Source organism: Equus przewalskii, chromosome X (genome assembly GCF_037783145.1).
Source record: "Equus przewalskii isolate Varuska chromosome X, EquPr2, whole genome shotgun sequence".
NCBI lineage: Eukaryota > Metazoa > Chordata > Mammalia > Perissodactyla > Equidae > Equus > Equus przewalskii.
In genome coordinates, this window is record NC_091863.1 from 115,064,153 (window position 1) to 115,082,174 (window position 18,022).

An 18,022-nucleotide genomic window follows, 5' to 3' on the forward strand; every position below is an offset into this window, starting at 1 on the left:
TTGCATTAGGTAAAAAACAGAATATTTGCATTTCTTTTTGATGCTGAACTTCACTAATTTCACACTAATAAACACACTGAATGGCTACAAATATGACCTATAAGACTTTTATTAGTGAAAACAGCATTAAAATTACTGAATATCAACTCCAGAATTTTACCACAATGGTTCAGTTTACACGGAACAATGATGGAAATATACATTGCAATTCTTAGTAGGGAGAACAGAGCCTACTGTGATTTTCAAAGGCTTCCATGAGCAGTGTCCACTGCACAACACGGCTTCCTCAGGCTGTTAACCAGCAGCAATGACATGATCTAGTATTTGTGAGGTGCCAACTAAGAGAAATCTATTGTTCAGGAACTTTAGAAGACTATTTCCTTCCAATGGCTAATTTGAAATTTATATTGTATACTCTTTCACTACATATTCATATCATCTCTCTGAAGGCCTTATTCATGAGCTTTTTAAGTTAAACAAGTAATTTCTCATTTTTGATGTATTATCGAAAGCACCAGAATTTCTATTTAACCAGCATCTACGAAAGCAAACTAAGGTGGAAGGCTGAGTAATTCTTTGCTGGCCCTGGGTTCCATAGTCAGTGGATCTGGTAATCATGATTTAATAAAAAAATTGAATCATTTTATTCTCAATAGCAATTATTTGGCTCAAAGTATTCAAGTAGTTGTCCCAGAACCCCTCTTCATTTTTCCCTCTGTAGACATAGGAACAACAGGTGAAAAGTAATCTTTAAAAATTAAAATGTCATAGTATTTCATATAAGATAGATAACACAGTTTGCTTTCCTTGATTTCCCCTTCTAAAATGGAATGTTATCAATCACTGGAAACTAAAACAAAATGAAATTCAAAATTAGATTAAGGGCAGTTTTGTACAAAATAAGTTATTAACATCCATTGAGGGGGCTGGCCCCATGGCCAAGTGGTTAGGTTTGCTCGCTCTGCTTTGGTGGCCCAGGGTTTGCTGGTTCCGATGCTGGGAACAGACCTAACACCGCTCATCAAGCCATGCTGAGGTGGCATACCACGTGGAAGAACTACAAGGACCTACAACTAGGATGTACTGGGGGACTTTGAAGAGAAAAAGAAAGAGGAAGATTGGCAATAGATATTAGCTCAGGGCCAGTCTTTCAAAAAAAAGAAAAGCAATGAGAAGCTATCAGAGGAGTAACTGGGATTGTTCTAAAAAAAATCATATAACCACCCATTTGCTTTTAATTTAACAAAGGAAAGAGTCCCCAAGAAATCTAAAATTGAGGGTTAAGAATTATCAGGTGAACTAAATATATGTCACCAGTTAGTTCCGGTAAGTGAAACCACAAACAAGATATTTTAGTTCAGTCCATCTTACCATGGTGACTAATTGAATGAGGGCTGGAAATGAAGCCAAACCTTCATTTGATGCACTTGTCTACATAACTGAGTGGCTGGGACCCAAAGCCCTGTGCTCAGTACTCATAACCAACTAAAATAAGTCACATAATCATGTGATGTATATCCTGTGATACACAAAACATTTAGTCCAAAAGTACACGTATGTGCCATCTATATTGTTCACACCTTCAGCATAGTTAGGTATAGACATAAGACCACAACAATCTTAATTTATATTCTCCATTTCCCTCTCTCTTTAAATCTCTTCCCATAAGGAAACATACCTTAAATCTACTTTATTGGTTGATACAGTCTGTATATAATCTTTACTGCCCTCATATTAACCAAAATGCAATTGGTTCACTTTTCTCAACCATAACAACTCTGGTATAGTTATGGATTGATGATTTTGGTCATCTTTGGAGGAACCAATTAAAAATCACAATCTACTCCATAACCAGTCAAGCTGGCCATAGATTATAGAGGTCCTGAAGTTTTTCTAGAAATATTTGAATAGATAGTTAAGACTGAATATTAATATTTCCTTATCTGCAGTTATGTCAGATTCCAACTGATGAACAGGAATCGGCAAGAATCCAAGCATGTTGACCTTGGCACTGTCTAACTCTTCTCCAAAGAGGCTGCCAGTGGAAAGGAACACAGATTGCAAAGATGTTTGAAAACAAAGCACCTCTGAACATAGATTTAGCAATTAAGTTGAACACAAACAGTATTCTAGAGCTCTTGTCTTACCCTAAAATCTAGGTGAAAAGATGTTTGGTTACCACTTTATTTCTTCTGAAAAATAATGGAAAGATAAATATATTTAACAAACTGTGGCTTCAGAAATACCATTGTAGCAAACAATTTTATTAATTCTTTCATAAAAATGGCATTTAATAAATTCTCTCTAATACCTTGATGTTATTAAAAGCAAACAAAAGTCATTAAAACAGTTCCTGTGAGTTACATTAGCTCTTATAGCTTTACTTGATTTTTGTCTTATAAACTAACCTAAGACTAATAATCAAATCAGGGTAAAAACAATACAATGTGTTTTCTTTACTTTATTTCAAAATACTGACTATAAATACATTCTTAATGTATTTCTCCCCAGCTCTTTGGATGCGACAATATCAACAACAACAAGAAAAACCTCACTGTGCTCATTTCATACAATGTCAATGTAGAAGTCATGCAAAATAGATTATAGCTCAATATTAACGCCATACATTTCTGGATGTTTTCTTTCGGCAATACCTGTTGATGTTACTCATGAGGCCATGCCCTGTATAATTTATGCATCCTTACGGCTTAAAGAAATTAAATGTTTTAAAAAAGCAACAAAAGAAAGCTGGTCTTAAATGATTTTCTAATTAATATTTTTATTCAGTTTATTATTCAGAATGGAAAACTAAATATGGAATATAAATTGCTGTATAGATTTGAATCACTGTATTTTAATAGCTGCTTTCTCATAAAATTACACAAAGATTTACTTTTAAAGAATTGAATCATCTTTATTGATTTCATAAAAAAATAATTTAAAACTTGATTTATATTACATGGACATAATATATTATCTCAACCCTTTCACTGATTTTGTATAATCTAATTTTCTTTGCAACCATTCTAACAGAGTCCAAGCACATGATACAATGCCAAGAAGCCCATGATGTGTCAGACCACATTACAAGTGAGCAGTTCTTGGATTTTTCTAGATCTGAATCAAATTCTACCAAAAATGCTGTACTTACTATATATATATATATATATATATATATATATATATCATTCCTCAAGGGGTTAAACTAACATCAAGGTTATACCTGAAGCCAACAAAATGTAGATACAGTATTTTAACTGCGCTTGTACTCAACTCAAAACTTATGCCTAACTATATTATCATAAAATGTACAAGTCGAACTAACAAGAGACAGGTGCAAAATAGTATACACTGTATAATGTAGGCACAATGACTTTAGTTAAGGAAAATATATCAGCCTTAACCAAGGATTTGTTACTGTCATTCACTTACAATTAGAACCTCCAAATAACCACATACATTTACTTTAAAAAAAATAGTTGAACATTTATAACTTTCAGCAGAAGCCTATGAGATAGCCACTATGCTACAGCAAGATTTGAGATGGTGGTAGGTACTCTTGCCATTGACAACTCTGCAGAAACCTTGAAACAGCTTCAAAGCATCACCACACTGAATAAAAGGCATCCCAATGACCTATTATCCCGCGATCATGGACGGAGCTTTCCGGTTCCTCCCATAAGTGTCCACTTAAGATTCCTCAATCCATACTTTATTGACAGGATAAACTAAAACACTTTCTTTGAAGCCTTTGCATCTTTATCCTGCCAGTATGCACTAGGAGCCCTTTAATCCATGAATACATGCCAGCACGGTAATGGCATATTAAAAGTCCTTATGAAATTGTAGATGAAAACAAGTTGTTGGGCACACATCTTCATGTCTTTTCTTTCAAGATCAGAAAGCAAGTATTTATTTGTATTTTTTAATATTCATATAAAGTTTTCACAGACATTGTCAAGAAAATTAAAATTACACATTAAAGTTTTAAGAGCACCAGCACATACATATGGAGACAATTTTTTTTGCCATTAAAAACAAATCTCCAAATTATCTATATGTATGCATATACACCCAAACACATCCACACACCCACCCACACACACACACACACACCTCCAAGAATGCCAAGTTGTTTGTTTTTTATCTTGGAACAAACATAGAAAGCCCTGAAATTAGTAATTAATAAAGGGACTGCTGTTACAACTTTAACCATCATATCATTTTTGGAAGCTGCACCAAAACATCTGCCATTTGAAATTCATGAAGAATGTTTATGTTTACCTTCTGGGTCATCTTACTGATTAATACAGTAATTATAGTAGAGGGAGCACAAAAAATATACATATGCAGGCAGGCCAAGAAGGCAATGTGTTTCGGGATGTCATTCCACGAATTAGGAACTCCTAAAAGTCTTCAAATATCTCCCATTATCAAGGCCTTCCTTCCTGTGACCAATTTGGGCTAGCAGTTAACAGCACAAGCAAACACAGTGGCATATCCAGTTGTAGTTGCAGACTGAACTCATCTGAGACCAATGATAGCATTTTACAGTGTGGCTTCGACAGCCAAGATTACCATGATGTTTACTGTTCTACTTGATTATCCGATAGTAGTCAGAATGATGAAAGAACAGGATACCGATGCAGACGAGATATAACTATTAACCTTACTCACTAACTTTTTAAGTATTTGTAGTGAAAACTATTTGAATTAAGCTCATAGAATCCTGAAAAGCAAGACAACTGATGTCAAATAACAACTGCCCCAGACACAATACTATAAAACTAAGGAACCTATTTTAAAATGCACAGCTGGTAACAAATCTGAATATGCTAAATTCTCAAGAATAGCACAGAACTGGTTTTTTTGTATTTTTGTCTCTTTTTTGGTTTTTTTGTTTGTTTTATTTTTAAATTATACCTGATCACAATGTCCAGAATATTTCTGTACACATAAGCTTCGGTTTCATTTTGGAATACTTTTTCTGTCTAAATTTATACTTATTGATAAATTCCCTGTGATCAGGAAAACAATTCAGGCATCTTAAATACATATTAAGGAGTACATATTTTCCTATTTAGTATACAAAGAACTTCATAAATATGAATTATGTTACAAAAATAGCTTTGGGTGCGCTCACACGGTAAGCACTTTGCTAATTTTGGACAACCTTTAAGGATTGTGGGTATTTCACGTAACTGAGAACAAACTCTAATGTTAGTTTAATTTGAGCCATGTTTAATTCTGATAGACATCACGTATTTCTTCAGATCACCACAAACGCTATGTAACTCACATTGATTTTTTTTCTCTTTTAGGTTTTATGTATAGACAGGTAATGCTTAAAGTGTTCAAATTTATTTTATAGTTATGTAATGCATGGTATATTTTAAACAAATATTTGCACAATTTAACATTATAAATCCAGTGGTTTCAAGATGCAGGCCATAAAGGTTACCGATTTACAAATACTATCGAATGTTCTCTCTTTGCATGCTTTTTTTTTTTTTACTTTTCAGATAATCTTTACACAGAGTTGTTACAATGCCACAAATCAAAAGGATTATTCCAGTTCCACCAACTTAATCTACGTGCAAGGTGAAGGACCCAGCTAGGTACAAACACTGGTACCAGTTTTCTTGAGTTTGCTTTACAAAGCACAAAGAGACGAAGGTTTTGCATTGGGGTACAAAACAGATTTGCCTCTTGAGGTTAAATTCAGTGTATTATGTATATAAAGCATCCCTTTGGCAATAGAGTTTGCAGTATCCCCACAGGACTCCACAGTATAGGTTTTATGTAGTAAAATCTATTAAGGAAATTCTCTTCTACTGGACACATCTTTGCAGCTACAGTTAATGAGACACCCTTGGAAACACCTGCCTCTATGCCTATTGATAATATAGTATTTGGAAGTTAGAAGTCAACAAAAGGCACTTTCATCATTAAATAAATGTCCTCTGTATGAAGTAAGATTGCATGACCTAGATCTTGTTCAAAGCTGTCTGCTCCTCAAGGACCTGTAGGTAGTCAGGGGAATTCTGGAGTTTTGCCTTCAGTTCAAAATACTCACTGCTCTTCCTTTGCTCCACAACAATTTTACTGTGGTTGCCGCCTATCAGCGACTTCTTGTTTTTTTTGTCTTGTTGTTTTTCTGGATAGCGGATCTCAAAGCCACTGACACCTATGCTATTGTACTCCTTTTTGCTTTCAAGAAAATTCTGAATAAACACATTGGAATCCCTGCTTGGGAATAATTCATCCAACTCATCAATTGTGCTCAGTCTCTTCCTGGTATCCACATGTAATAAATCTTTCTCCTTGTCGGTAACATTTCTCATAATGACTTTCTGTCCCGGAGGATCTGAAAACATGAATCCGGTTTCTGACTCTTTCAAGCCACAGGTGTGGCTCTTGCTCATCTGTTCAATGGTTTGTGGAATGAAAGCTTCTGTGCTCAGTCCATCTTTTTTATTGGTTTTGTGGTCATGCTTCCTTAGCTGCAGCTGCATGGAGCCACACTCTGGATTCCCCAGGCCTTCATGCTTCACCGTGGGTTTCTTGTTCCGTCGGAGCACAAAAACAAGAAGGCAAAAAGCAACAAACACAGTTAAAATGAGGACCACTAAGATACTTAAGATTAAAATAGACAGAGGCACTGGGCCACCAGGAGGACTTCGAATGGGACCCAGTGGGGTGGTGAACGTAATGGCAGGTGCAGGGCTCGTGAATGGTGCAGATGGCTTGTTTAAGAGTTTGGGACATAAGATTTCATTTTTGAGGGACTTCAGTTCAATGTTGGCAAACTGAACAGGCGTCTCACATTTTAGCTCTTTCACAACAATCCCGTCGTTCAACTTCTCCAGCCACAGCTTTAATGCCACCAAGTCACAAGTGCAGTCCCACGGATTGCCCTCCAAGTCAATCTGTGTAAGAGACTGCAGCTGATCAAGGACCCCGCTGACAGGTAGGTACATGAATTTGTTGTTCCTCAGGTTCAGTCTAGCAAGGGGTGCTCCAGAAAAAATATAAACAGGCAGGCTCTTTAAGAGATTATTGTTTAAGTACAGTAACTGTAAATTTGGCATCGAGTCAAAGGTGCCTGCTAAGATTTCCTTGATCAAATTGTATTCCAAATACAGATACTGCAGGTTATGAAGGCCAGAAAATATTTCGGGATAGAGTCTTTCGATCTGATTGCCATTGAGATACAGCCTGCGTAAATTCGTGAGATTGTGGAACACGTCTCCCTTGATCGCTGTAATCTGATTGCTGCCTAAATGGAGCAAATCGAGTCCTTCAAACTCAGTGAAGTCTGCGATGTCCACATCTTTGATGCTATTGCCATTGACGTGCAACTTCTTGGCATTTAAAGGTTTCGGCATCAGTTCAGACATGGACTGTATATTTTTCTCTTGGCAGTTGACACTCAGTCCCAAATCTGAAGGATGTGTTTTGCAAAAGCAAGGTGCTGGGCAAGGTGTAAGAGGAGGCACCCTCGTTTGGTAAGACACAATCTGACTGAGATTTCGGTTGGAGAGGGCTTTGCCTGCCACAATTCCAGAGATCTTGGAAGGATTTGTCGTTTTCGGTGGTTTGGTCACTAATCTGTGTAAGGATGTTTGGGTAGTGTGACCACTGGGAGTGGTATAGCCATTTTCCAGCTGAGATGGAGGCAGGATTCGGACATCAAAATCACTGCCCGTGCCCATGGGGCATAATTCTTGTTTGTTGGTTTCTTTTAAAAGCCTTCCATATAAGTCACTGGGAGTTTCACAGATAGCTTCTCCTATGTAAATGTTATATGGCATATTCTCCAGCCAAGCTTTTAAAGGCAACAAATCACAGCTACAGTTCCATGGGTTATCTTCCAGCTGCAACTCGACAACACGTCCTATGTGTTCCAGAACTCCGATATAGGGGAGCTTCTGGATTCTGTTCCCTCGTATATCCAGATGGGTCAAAGATGCGAATCGGAAAATATTATCAGGAAGGAATGAAATCAGATTGTCATTAAGAATGAGAACTTTCAGTTTGTGGAGCTTATTGAAGGCTCCTCGTTCAATATACTTGATTAAATTGTAGTCAGCCTGGAGATACTCCAAGTTCTCTATGCCAAGGAAAGTGTCAGCTCGGAGAATCTTTAATTCATTGTTGTTCAAGTGCAACTGCTTTAACGCACTGAGCCCAAGAAAGGCTCCTCCCTCAATGTTCTGCAGTTTATTATTTCCCAGCTGCAGGGATACTGCGTGTGAAAAATTCAAGAATGTATTTGGATAGAGGATATTTAAAAAATTGTTTTGGAAATTGAGGTGATAAAAATTAGACCAAGGTGGTTTAAGCTGATTTGGTCTGTAGACTGAAACCTTCTCACAGTTGACATAGAGCACATTCTCAACCGACACGCAGGAGCACACATTGCAAATTTCCACCGTTATGTCAGAATCTGCATTTGTCGAAGAAATCAGGGCTGACAAAATCAGAAAGAGCCAAAGAAACATCTTCTTGCACTCAGCAAACAACTTTATGCTTCTGAATAAAGAGAAATAATCTAAAAAATAAAAAGAAAACATTTTTTCAATGATCATGACTTGAAAAATTATTTCTGTTTACATCATACCATAGCAAACACATGGCTGTAATTATTAAGCTTCGTATTTTTAAGGCATTGAAAACTCCAGGCATTCTCACTCAGTTGAACAATAACCACCAAAAATATCATACATTTTCTTTCCATACCTGTAGTTTATACAAAATTTACATGTGCAGAGCACATGACAAACAACAGGGAAAAAGACTGGAGATCATGCTTAAACCTTAACAATCTGAAAATATTTTCTCCACGTGGACCACCAAACTCCATCCTTGAACACAAACCTTAAGCTTCCTATTTGCAGCTCTAATGACTGATCCCAGAGCATCCTGCACGCCACTAAGCTAGCACCACAAGGCATTTCTATTTGTAGACGTCTACTCTTTAGGCTTCAGCTTGATAAGAGGCCCAGCAGAGCCCTGAGTTCGGTGGAGGATGGCAAAGGGAGGACTGGGTTGTTTTAAAGAGGACAGTCAAAAGACCGAGGTGGAGGAGTCCTGGGAAGAGATCTGCCTGAGTTTCAGCCCACAGGTAAGCACACTGCCATGAATCAGTTCACTCCTGTACACTGATGCCTTAAAAAGCACAGATGACACTGTGAGGTTCCAAAAAAATAACCCAGTAGGGGATGGCCAAATTTTATTTTCAGGTAAACAAACGGTATCTAGTTTCCTGTCAGTCATATCCCCAAAAGGGAAAAAGCCTTTTGTCTTTGGGTCCCTGAAAGCAGGAGAGAAACCTGCTTGCTCCTGCATTGCCTAGCTGATGTCCAGACAGCTTTCTCACTCCCAAGAAATGGTTCTGCCTGCCTTGCCCTCTCCCACTCCTTTGTGTGCCCCTTTGAATCCAGGTCCGACTGACACTTGGCTCAATTGCTTATCTCCTTCACTTTGACCACAGACTGCCACTGCTGAGGAAGAGGAGTTCACACACGACAATCCTTGAGTGGCTTTATCTGCAGTGCCAGATGATACATTTAGTACAACAAACGTTTGAAAATGTTTGACTTAAGATCATCAGTTCCCAAACATCCCCTTCTCAATATTATCACCTCATGTCTCTTGTCTATAAACAAATCGAGAATCACTTAGTAGAGTTTAATGCTTAGCAAATTAACCCACTGTAGCCAATTCCTTAAATACTGCATGCATACACAACTATATGCAATGCTTCATGGAAAAGATTAAAAGGAACCATAAGCACTGTGCATTTTGTTGATGCAGTTCTAGCCATGTGAGTCTTTTCCACCTTGAATGCGAAGCTGGCTGCAATTTCAATATGGTTACCACCAAATATTAATTAAATAAATAAATTACCCAGGAACACACAATGAGGGAATGATACAAAGAAAGAAGTGTCACACAGAAACTCCTTTGTTTATTTTGCCCAGGAGGAATCAGCTAGTGGTAAAATCAAACATGTCTCAAGGTAGACAATCCATTAGCCACGACCCAGGAAGATGTGCATTTTAAGTAGTTTGTTTCAGAATACAGCCAGCACTGCCAAGATGCTCCTTGGCTGCCATATAAACGTGCGTTTCCCCTATTCACTGTAATAGCTTGATTGGCAGTGCAAAAAGAAGTCATAATTCTTAAGTATGACATCATCCAAAACAACTTTCATTGTAAAATCAAAAATTGACTTGATTTTTTTGCCTTGCTATAGATGTGGCTTTCAACAGTTACTCTGGTTCAGTTGAATTTCTTGTTACTACCCCCTACCCTCCCAAAAAGAAACCAAAAAGCAACCAAACTAAAAGAACAAAGCAAAAGACAAAAGCCCGAATAACCTGGATTCAGTACAAAAACAAGAACAAGAAGCATCAACAGATCTGAAATTGCATAACGAGCTGCCCTCCTCCTCATAATTTCTACTTGAAGTAGCACTGGGGAAAAGGCGCAGGGACCAGCTAGGAAGTTCCCAAAGGCAGCTCGCGTGAAACAGAGGAAGCCGAAGACAGCTGGAGGCTCAGGCAAGGGAGAGGGGGAGTCCAGTCGAACCGCCAAGGAGAAAAGGGAAGAGGGACTGAAACGGCAAGAGACCACGGAGAAGTGGAGAAAGGAAGAAAAAGAACTAGGAGACGAGAACCGGAAAGAGGAGAAAGGGGCACTGAACATAAGCGAAAGAAACTTCACATTCACATGGTACCAAGAAAACATGCACAATTTAAAATCAGAGAAAAAAAAGGTAAAAAAATAAAAGCCCACAAAGTATGAGTTGGGTACCAGAAGCCATCTCTCCGGCTGACAAGAGCGGCCAGTTTCCCTATCTGCCTCTCCGTCTCTCTCTCTCTGTGCCCCTCAACACTCTAGGCTCCCACCGCCGGTCACGACCGCACAAACGTAGCCTTACCACAAATCGGGCATCCACCAGAGTGCCGCGCCTGTCGCTCCGCGCCCGTGAGGAGGGAACTGGCCTGCGGGAGGCCGACGACTGGGGAAGGTGGGCCAAGGTGGCTCCCCTGGAGCTGGCAGGAGAAATCTCCGTCGGCCCGCTTGGGGCGGGGGTGGGGGACTCCGCGGAGAGACTCGGTCACTGCCAACCCCTGTGCGCTACCTCGGGCCGGCAGCGACGCGGCTGGAGGGGCCGCTGGCGATGGCGAGTACTGCAATGTTTTGCCGCATCCCAATGCCCGGAGCCGGCACGCAGCCCCCTCCTCGGTCCCGGGCCCAAGCAGCGGCCTCGTGGGCAGGGCAGCGGAGGCGGGGACCGCTTGAGACGTCGCGGGGGCCTGATTCAGCCCCGCTGCGCACACATTTCTCCGCGCGCTCTCGTCCCACAAGGGGCAGCTGCTGGAGTTTCCATCGGCCTCTCTAGACCAGGGCATGCGGTGTTTGAGGGAGAAGAAATGGCCAGCTCAAGCCATGAGGGCGATGGCCACTGGGGAGTCCCTGGTCCGCTTGTCACAGGCAGAGTGACCCCGTGGCTCTGTGGCCAAGAGCGGCGGCCCCGGTTCCCCCTTGCCGAGCCCCCCTCCCCTGGCCAGCCACATAATGCTGCTCTCACCAAGCCAGAAACCAGCTCAACATTTGGGCATCTTGCAAAGTCGCGCTGCCAGCGATTGCCCGGCTTTGCAGGGCTTTTAGAGTTACCCACCGGCTTCTCTTGTATTCCCTGTCTTGCTGGGTGCCAGCAATCTCCGACCAGCTCGCGGGCCACTGCTGGGAGCCCCAGATCCACGTCCGCCTAGAGTGCCTGCGACGGGGGCGCAGAAAACAAAGCCCAGCCCAGCGCAGCGGCCCTAATAGCCCAAGCCCAAGCCGCCCTAGAGCAGGACACTTTCCCCGCCGCCCTGGCCGCGCGGGGTGCAGCGATGCTAAGGATACCAGATTCTTTCCGTCCTCAGGGACTTGCCGCGCCGTGGGCATGCAAGCGAAGGGTGGGGGGCTGGAGGGGTAACCACTACGGCCGCTTTGGCCCCTCAGCCGGCCCCAAAGCAACACGACCAAAACTAAAAATAATAAGCTACCTACCCTCCTCCGCGCGCACGCGCGCGCGCACACAGACACACACACGCGCGCGCGCTGCTAAACCGAGCGGGGAAGAGGCAGCGCGTGTCAGTGCAGTTCGCACAGCCCCCGCTGGAAATTCACCCACCTCTGGAGCCGGCGGCTCTCGCAGGGTACGCCGCGCCGCGCCGCGCCGCGCTGCGATCCGCGCTGCAGTTTCCGCGATGGTCTCTACGTGATTCGGCTCGAGCTCCTCCGCGCCCGCTCGCCTGTCAGACCCACCGAGCAGCCCTCGCAGGCGGGCAGCGGCGTGCGCGCGCACTCGGCCAGACACCGCGCGTGCACCCAGCCCCTCGCACACGGGCTGCACCTTTACATACACGCGGCGAATCCCCGCCCCCGCCCCCGCCCTCCGCTCCGCCCCCCCCCGCAGACTCGCAGCTCCCCCACTCAACCATCTCGACCCCCGCGCATTCCTGAGGCCTCCCCGTCCCTCACCAAGACACCCCCACTTGATTCCTCTTTTACCCACACTCCGGGAAAGACAGCGCACTTTCCTCCCGGCATCTGCCTCCTCTTTCTTGCCTAAAACACCCCCTAGGTAGGAGCGACCCCTTTCCTCAAGCATAGAGACCCCAGTCCCCCAACATGGGCGCGACAGCCTCCATCCCCCCACCACTTACACGCACACTCGAGTCCTTTCTCCTCCCCCAGTTCCCTAAGAACGAAGGCACGCGCATACACACACACACACACACTACCGGGGCGTTCCTTTGAGAGAGCAACCAAGAACCCAGGCAAAGCCAAAGAAACGCGGAAGAGCCTGGGGGGAGGGGGATCGAGGGAGGTAGAGAGGGGCGTCGAGTCTACGCGGAATTGAATAATTCCAGAATCAAGGGGGGTGAGTCAACAACAATGACATTCAAAGGCAACAATCGAACTTGGGCTTTGTATCACGGGTACGGTACCTTTGGCTCACTGTCACCCCGCAGAACAGAGGGCTCCAGGAATACTTCGGTAGCGGGCGATCCTGGATGGAGCTTTCTTGGGACCAGTTTCTTGGGATCCAGCAGTATTCGCACTCCCCCTACCTGTCTGCTCAAAAGGGGCTGGGGGCTTTAAGACAAAAGTGTGAAGCTTTAGCCCAAAGTGAGACCCTTTAGTGGGTTTAGGAGGAGACAGGTTAATTCATCGCACTTTAGATCTCTGGGAGCCTTCGGTGCAGAATGAGTTAAGCAGGGTGATTAAGGAGCTGGGGGTGGGGAAAAGGGATAGGGATAGAGGAAAGAGAGGTGTGGGACTGAGAGAGATGCCGCACTTGCGACCGAAAGAAGAAAAAAAACCCTCTGATTTGGCTACTGAGCATGCCCAGTTCCCAGCTCAAGCCCTATAAGGGAGGCATTGTGTGCATTGCACTTTTCCGGGCTTTGGTGGTGACCAGGAGGGGACTTTAGTTGGGGAGGGTGGTGGTGAATGGGAGACATTAGGGAAGTGGGATAAGGTTTGGAGCTTTGGGGCTGTGCAGAAGGGTCTGTGAAGAAGGAACGGGAAGAGACCCACGGGGTACCTCAAGGAGATAAAGGAGACAAAATGGACTAAAGAAAAGTCATTTCAGTAGCCCCCTCATTATTGTGTCTATACCAAAGAGGCTTTAGCAGTTGAATCTCAAATATTCCGAGGCTGCAAATCCAGTGTGTGGATTATCTAGGCTCTTTTCTTCTACCCATTTGTTAGTGCTTCCACAAGAGGGTAGGAATGCCTTCAGGAAGGGCTAATGTTCAACCCAGCTTCATGCAGATTGGTAATTGAGTTAATAAGCTTAGTAAGAAAGCAAATGTACCTGTGGGGCGGAGGAGTTTGGCTATCGTGCACTTATTTCGAATACCTGGCTTTCTGAACAAGAAAAGGCTAAAATGGTCATTTTGCTCCCCTCCCCGCAACATTGCTGTTTTTGTAGACACTTGGCTAAGAACACTCTCTCTCTTTACTTTGTGTCTGTGGCAATAAACGAACTTTAGGTAAATAGAGCTAAGTCATAAACGGGAAGTATTTTCCTAGGACTCCAAGTAGCCCATTCTTGGCCACATTTCAGATAACACGGCAGGGCCCATTTCTTCAGGAGCTATGGTCTAATTAATCCACTTATTCAAATTTCAGTAGCTATAGCCACAATAGGGTATAGCCAGTACCCAGAAATGCTTTTCCTTAAAAATGAGAAACTCTTTAAGCTAAAACTAGCAGTAGCTTTGAAACCAGAATTTGGCTGTCTGCCTGAACTCCTACAGTTAAACATTTACCATAATTGGTTGATGTTTAAAGGCCTCAAATCTCGGCAAAAAATCCCATGAGCAAAGGATTTATTATGTTATTTGTGGCTACTGTTCTACCTTCTATATCATCTGTACTATCTATTAGTATATAAGTTTAAATTTTTTCATTTTTGTCATTTCATGTGGCTGCCTTCAGGTTATATTCATACAAATGGTTGCTGGGCACAGCATGTATACAGAGACACACACACAATATTTAAATGAATACTTAGATATATGTATATAGGCATATTTCATTATAATTTTGATAAATATTGCATCTCTCATAAAAGATGCTTTCTCCACCCCCACTCCTCATTGCCCTTAAAAATTTCATCTTCTCTTTTAAAAACAACCTAGAGGCAGAAATTGAGTGGGCAGCAATGGTAAAATTTGCCATATTCAATGTGAAGTCCATTATGAAATAGTATTGCTTAAGGAAACACTGAAAGATCTGTCCTTAGGAACATATGTACTTGTGCAGCTCCTCTTAGTAAGGTGAAACTTGTTTCCTCTATAGGTAACAGCTGCAGCATGTTCAAAAATTCTTCTACTGTTGTACATTGGAACAAAACAGATCCTGCTAATTAAGAACTCACATTTTCATTATATCATATAACGCAATTTGAAAGTGGTAATGGATACCAAAACAAGTTGGCATTTATTCTCAATGCAAAGGATTCAGGAAGCTATAATATATTTTATCAGGATAGGTGAATTGCTTGTCCTTTAGTATAAATGTTAACAAGATTCAATAGAATGAGCAAAAAAATTTTACCTGGAAATATAATGCACATTCCAAGTACTGTGATAGCTGAAAAGGCCAGATTTGGATAGTAAATATCAGATGATTTAAATGCCTATCTTTATTTAACTTTAAAACTGTTCTGAGAGTTGACTATATTTGACTGGGATAACTGTGGAATGTTCTTTTTCATATGAGTAGAGAGAGACAGAAATCTGAAAACAAGTACAGCTAGAACATCAATAAATTACAATTAATAATAGTGCTAAGAACTTATTGGTGATATCCAACTCATTAAAATTAATGATTTAATATAAAATATTTTGATGCTTGAAAATGATAAAGTGGATACTCATAAAAAATAACATAGGAATAACAGTTCCCATGCCTTCTGCTTCTTTTGCTTTCAAAGTAATTTAAAAACCCAATCCTTTAGTCCTGCAGTCTCTTTTCTATCTCCTGGAACTACACACGATATCCATATAGAACAATAGTAAACTAAGGGAAGTTGCTAGCTTAAAAAAAGGAAGTAAATATATAGATAAATAAAAGTATTAAGAAAACTCCAGCACTATTTATGGCAATTGAAAGAGAAAGTTTATGTTCTTACCAAAATATATGAATGCAAATATTGTGAGATGGATTTGCAATAGCCTCATAGTTTTTCCACAGATGTTTCAGGTACTTCATCTTGGCTTGGCAAGGAGTACAAATGGAACCATGGGACGATGCTGATATACTGTGTTTCCCTCCTTCAGGGCAAATAAACAACTGCAATGAGAATTTTACCAAGCTCCTGGATGTCCTTAATTCCAAAGGCAGTTTTAGTCAATCAACCACCACCAATCAAAAATGGTTATAACACCAACAAAACTCGGCCCTAGTCAGTAGTCTTTCACTTTCGTTTTATTCCTTGCTTTTTGTGCTTGTCTTGCTGCTGTTTAGAATCAAATTAGCTTTAATTTTGCTATCCAGGTATCACAGATAATTCAGTGTATCTTAATTTTGAAAATTTATTTATCCTTTGGCATTTTAAAAAATTACGAACTTGGCATTTCTCTAAGTGGAAGACAAGAAAGTTCTTAGGATGTTACTATATCTTCTGGGAAGAGATATTTCTACGAGCAAATAAGCTTAGAAGACTCTTGATTCCATAAAGCTAAACAATTTATTTTAAACTTTGGAATTTCTCAGCAAATTCAGTTAAATTAAAAGTGACTTCTGACTTACAAGGGGAAAGGAAGATAGCATATAGCATTTCCCAAACTTATTTGACAGTGGAATCCTTGTTTTTTTGATCATATACACTTTGAGAAATCTTGTACTAATTGCTCATTTTTGCAAATTTTATGGAATTTAGGAGCTGAAAGGTGGCTTTCAGATCATAATTTAATGCATATCATAGTAGCTACTATCTATTGAGTGCCTCTTCTTCCTAGCCACGTTGTCTCCAAACATTATTTCATTTATTTCTTTGAACAATACTACAAGAGAGAGTTTCTTCTTTTTCTGTAAACAACAAGGTTCAGGGAAGTTAAGAAATTAGCCCAAGGTCACACAGTGAGTGACAGTTAAGATTTGACCCCAGGTCTTTGAGATCTTCCCAATACTCCACACTCCTATGGATAACATAGAAGACTCAAGGCACTTTTAATTTTGAAAGCAGAAATTTTTTCCCCGAAGATAAACACTTGGGACGTAAATGTTTGCAACTATTAAAGTATTAATATTCAACATTAAAACAAACCAGTAAAGTACGTGGAAAACAGTTCACATCAATTATGCATGACAGTGTCTCCTAAATCAGCTGAATTTACCCTTTGCCAATAGTGGTCTTATTCCATCCATCCTGCTCTTTCAACTTTCATACCTGAGTTGATTCTGAACCTGTGATAATGTCTCAATTGTCCTTTATTAGAGACAATTGCCTTTGCTACTGCCGAATGGAGCCATTTAGAGCAGCAGTGTTCATCCCTAGACTGATTCTAGACTTAAAGACAAAAGAACTGTTGTCTAATAGGACGCTGATTAAATTGGATGAGATGAGATTAGTTGATTAATTGATTAGATTATATCAACTAAGTTGACCTTCCATTTTTCCCAGGCCATCTTTTTATATTACAGTCGGTAACCTGTTTTTCTTTTTTTTTTTTCCTGAACCTAAGGTGTCATCTGTTAATATATTAAGGTTTGAGTACTCCAGGCATTGGCTGATTTTTCATGTGCTATTCCATTCACAAATTATTTCTGGAGGATTAATAAAGAAGAGTATGTTGTTTTGAAAGATCTTTGTAATTTTGGCTCCTAATGAGTACTTCTTCATATGGCTCACTAGTACCACCTATATTCTCTAGAATATCATTTTTCTAAGCCATCAATGCTGATATAATGGTGTCTGTTCTGTTTCCCCATTTTCTTTCTGGGTGTTCTCTAACTTGAAGAAATCCCATCTTTCTCACTCACTGTCAAAGATTAGGGCCCAGAAACAAGTTCAACTGCCCTCAGACAAACTCAAAAATAATAAAGATCATGAAATAGAGAATAGGAAGTTAATAGCCAAACAATCTACTGTGAGAATTACTCCCATGGGCTGTACAAATTCCATAATACCAACCAAAGCTTTGTCAGAAAGACAGAAAGTTGATGAGAATCCTTCCTTGTTTACCATGCTCAATTCTATCTGGGGAACCAGAGTACTATTCTCAGCCAGCAAAACAGTTTTTATTTTGCAAAAATATTGAGGTTTTTTTTTCAATGCTTTTATAAGAGTATTATTTTTCCTTAGAAATTTAAACTTATAACTTTCCTTTAAAATTGATCTTATTTCCAAGCCCTCTTCTTTTGTTTCAGAGATTCCTTTTGGACAATTCAAAACATGGGTCAAAATCAGGGGCATAAAACAAGGCAGAAGAGGCATAATATG

The 18,022-nt window shown here is 40.8% G+C and overlaps 1 protein-coding gene across 7 annotated transcripts; it reads right to left on the minus strand.

Annotated features, from left to right (window-relative positions):
* Positions 1 to 3,911: 3,911 nt before the first annotated feature.
* Positions 3,912 to 13,774, minus strand: SLITRK4 (SLIT and NTRK like family member 4). 7 transcript variants are annotated; one of them, XM_070606672.1, is made up of 4 exons: positions 13,014 to 13,367; positions 11,693 to 12,314; positions 10,949 to 11,409; positions 3,912 to 8,554 (listed from the first exon to the last, which is right to left on the minus strand). In XM_070606672.1, the coding sequence occupies exons 2-4, from the start codon at positions 11,962 to 11,964 to the stop codon at positions 5,988 to 5,990; spliced, it is 3,300 nt and encodes a 1,099-aa protein (XP_070462773.1). In that variant the 5' UTR covers positions 11,965 to 12,314; positions 13,014 to 13,367; the 3' UTR covers positions 3,912 to 5,987. The 7 variants fall into 7 exon arrangements, with proteins under 7 accessions (XP_070462773.1, XP_008532191.2, XP_070462775.1 ...); XM_008533969.2 differs by lacking the exon at positions 13,014 to 13,367 and adding an exon at positions 12,729 to 12,781; XM_070606674.1 differs by lacking the exon at positions 10,949 to 11,409 and having other exon boundaries at positions 12,194 to 12,314; positions 13,014 to 13,347.
* Positions 13,775 to 18,022: the final 4,248 nt, after the last annotated feature.

What these genes read in the sequence shown, in the direction of transcription:
- SLITRK4 (XM_070606672.1), bottom strand. Translation starts at nt 11,964, where the DNA reads ATGCCCACGGCGCGGCAAGTCCCTGAGGACGGAAAGAATCTGGTATCC. An exon ending in AGGGAATACAAGAGAAGCCG is followed by an intron (nt 11,410 to 11,692) that starts GTGGGTAACTCT and finishes GCCCTGGTCTAG; the next exon opens with AGAGGCCGATGGAAACTCCA. An exon ending in TGGTGGATGCCCGATTTGTG is followed by an intron (nt 8,555 to 10,948) that starts GTAAGGCTACGT and finishes TTTATTTTTTAG; the next exon opens with ATTATTTCTCTTTATTCAGA.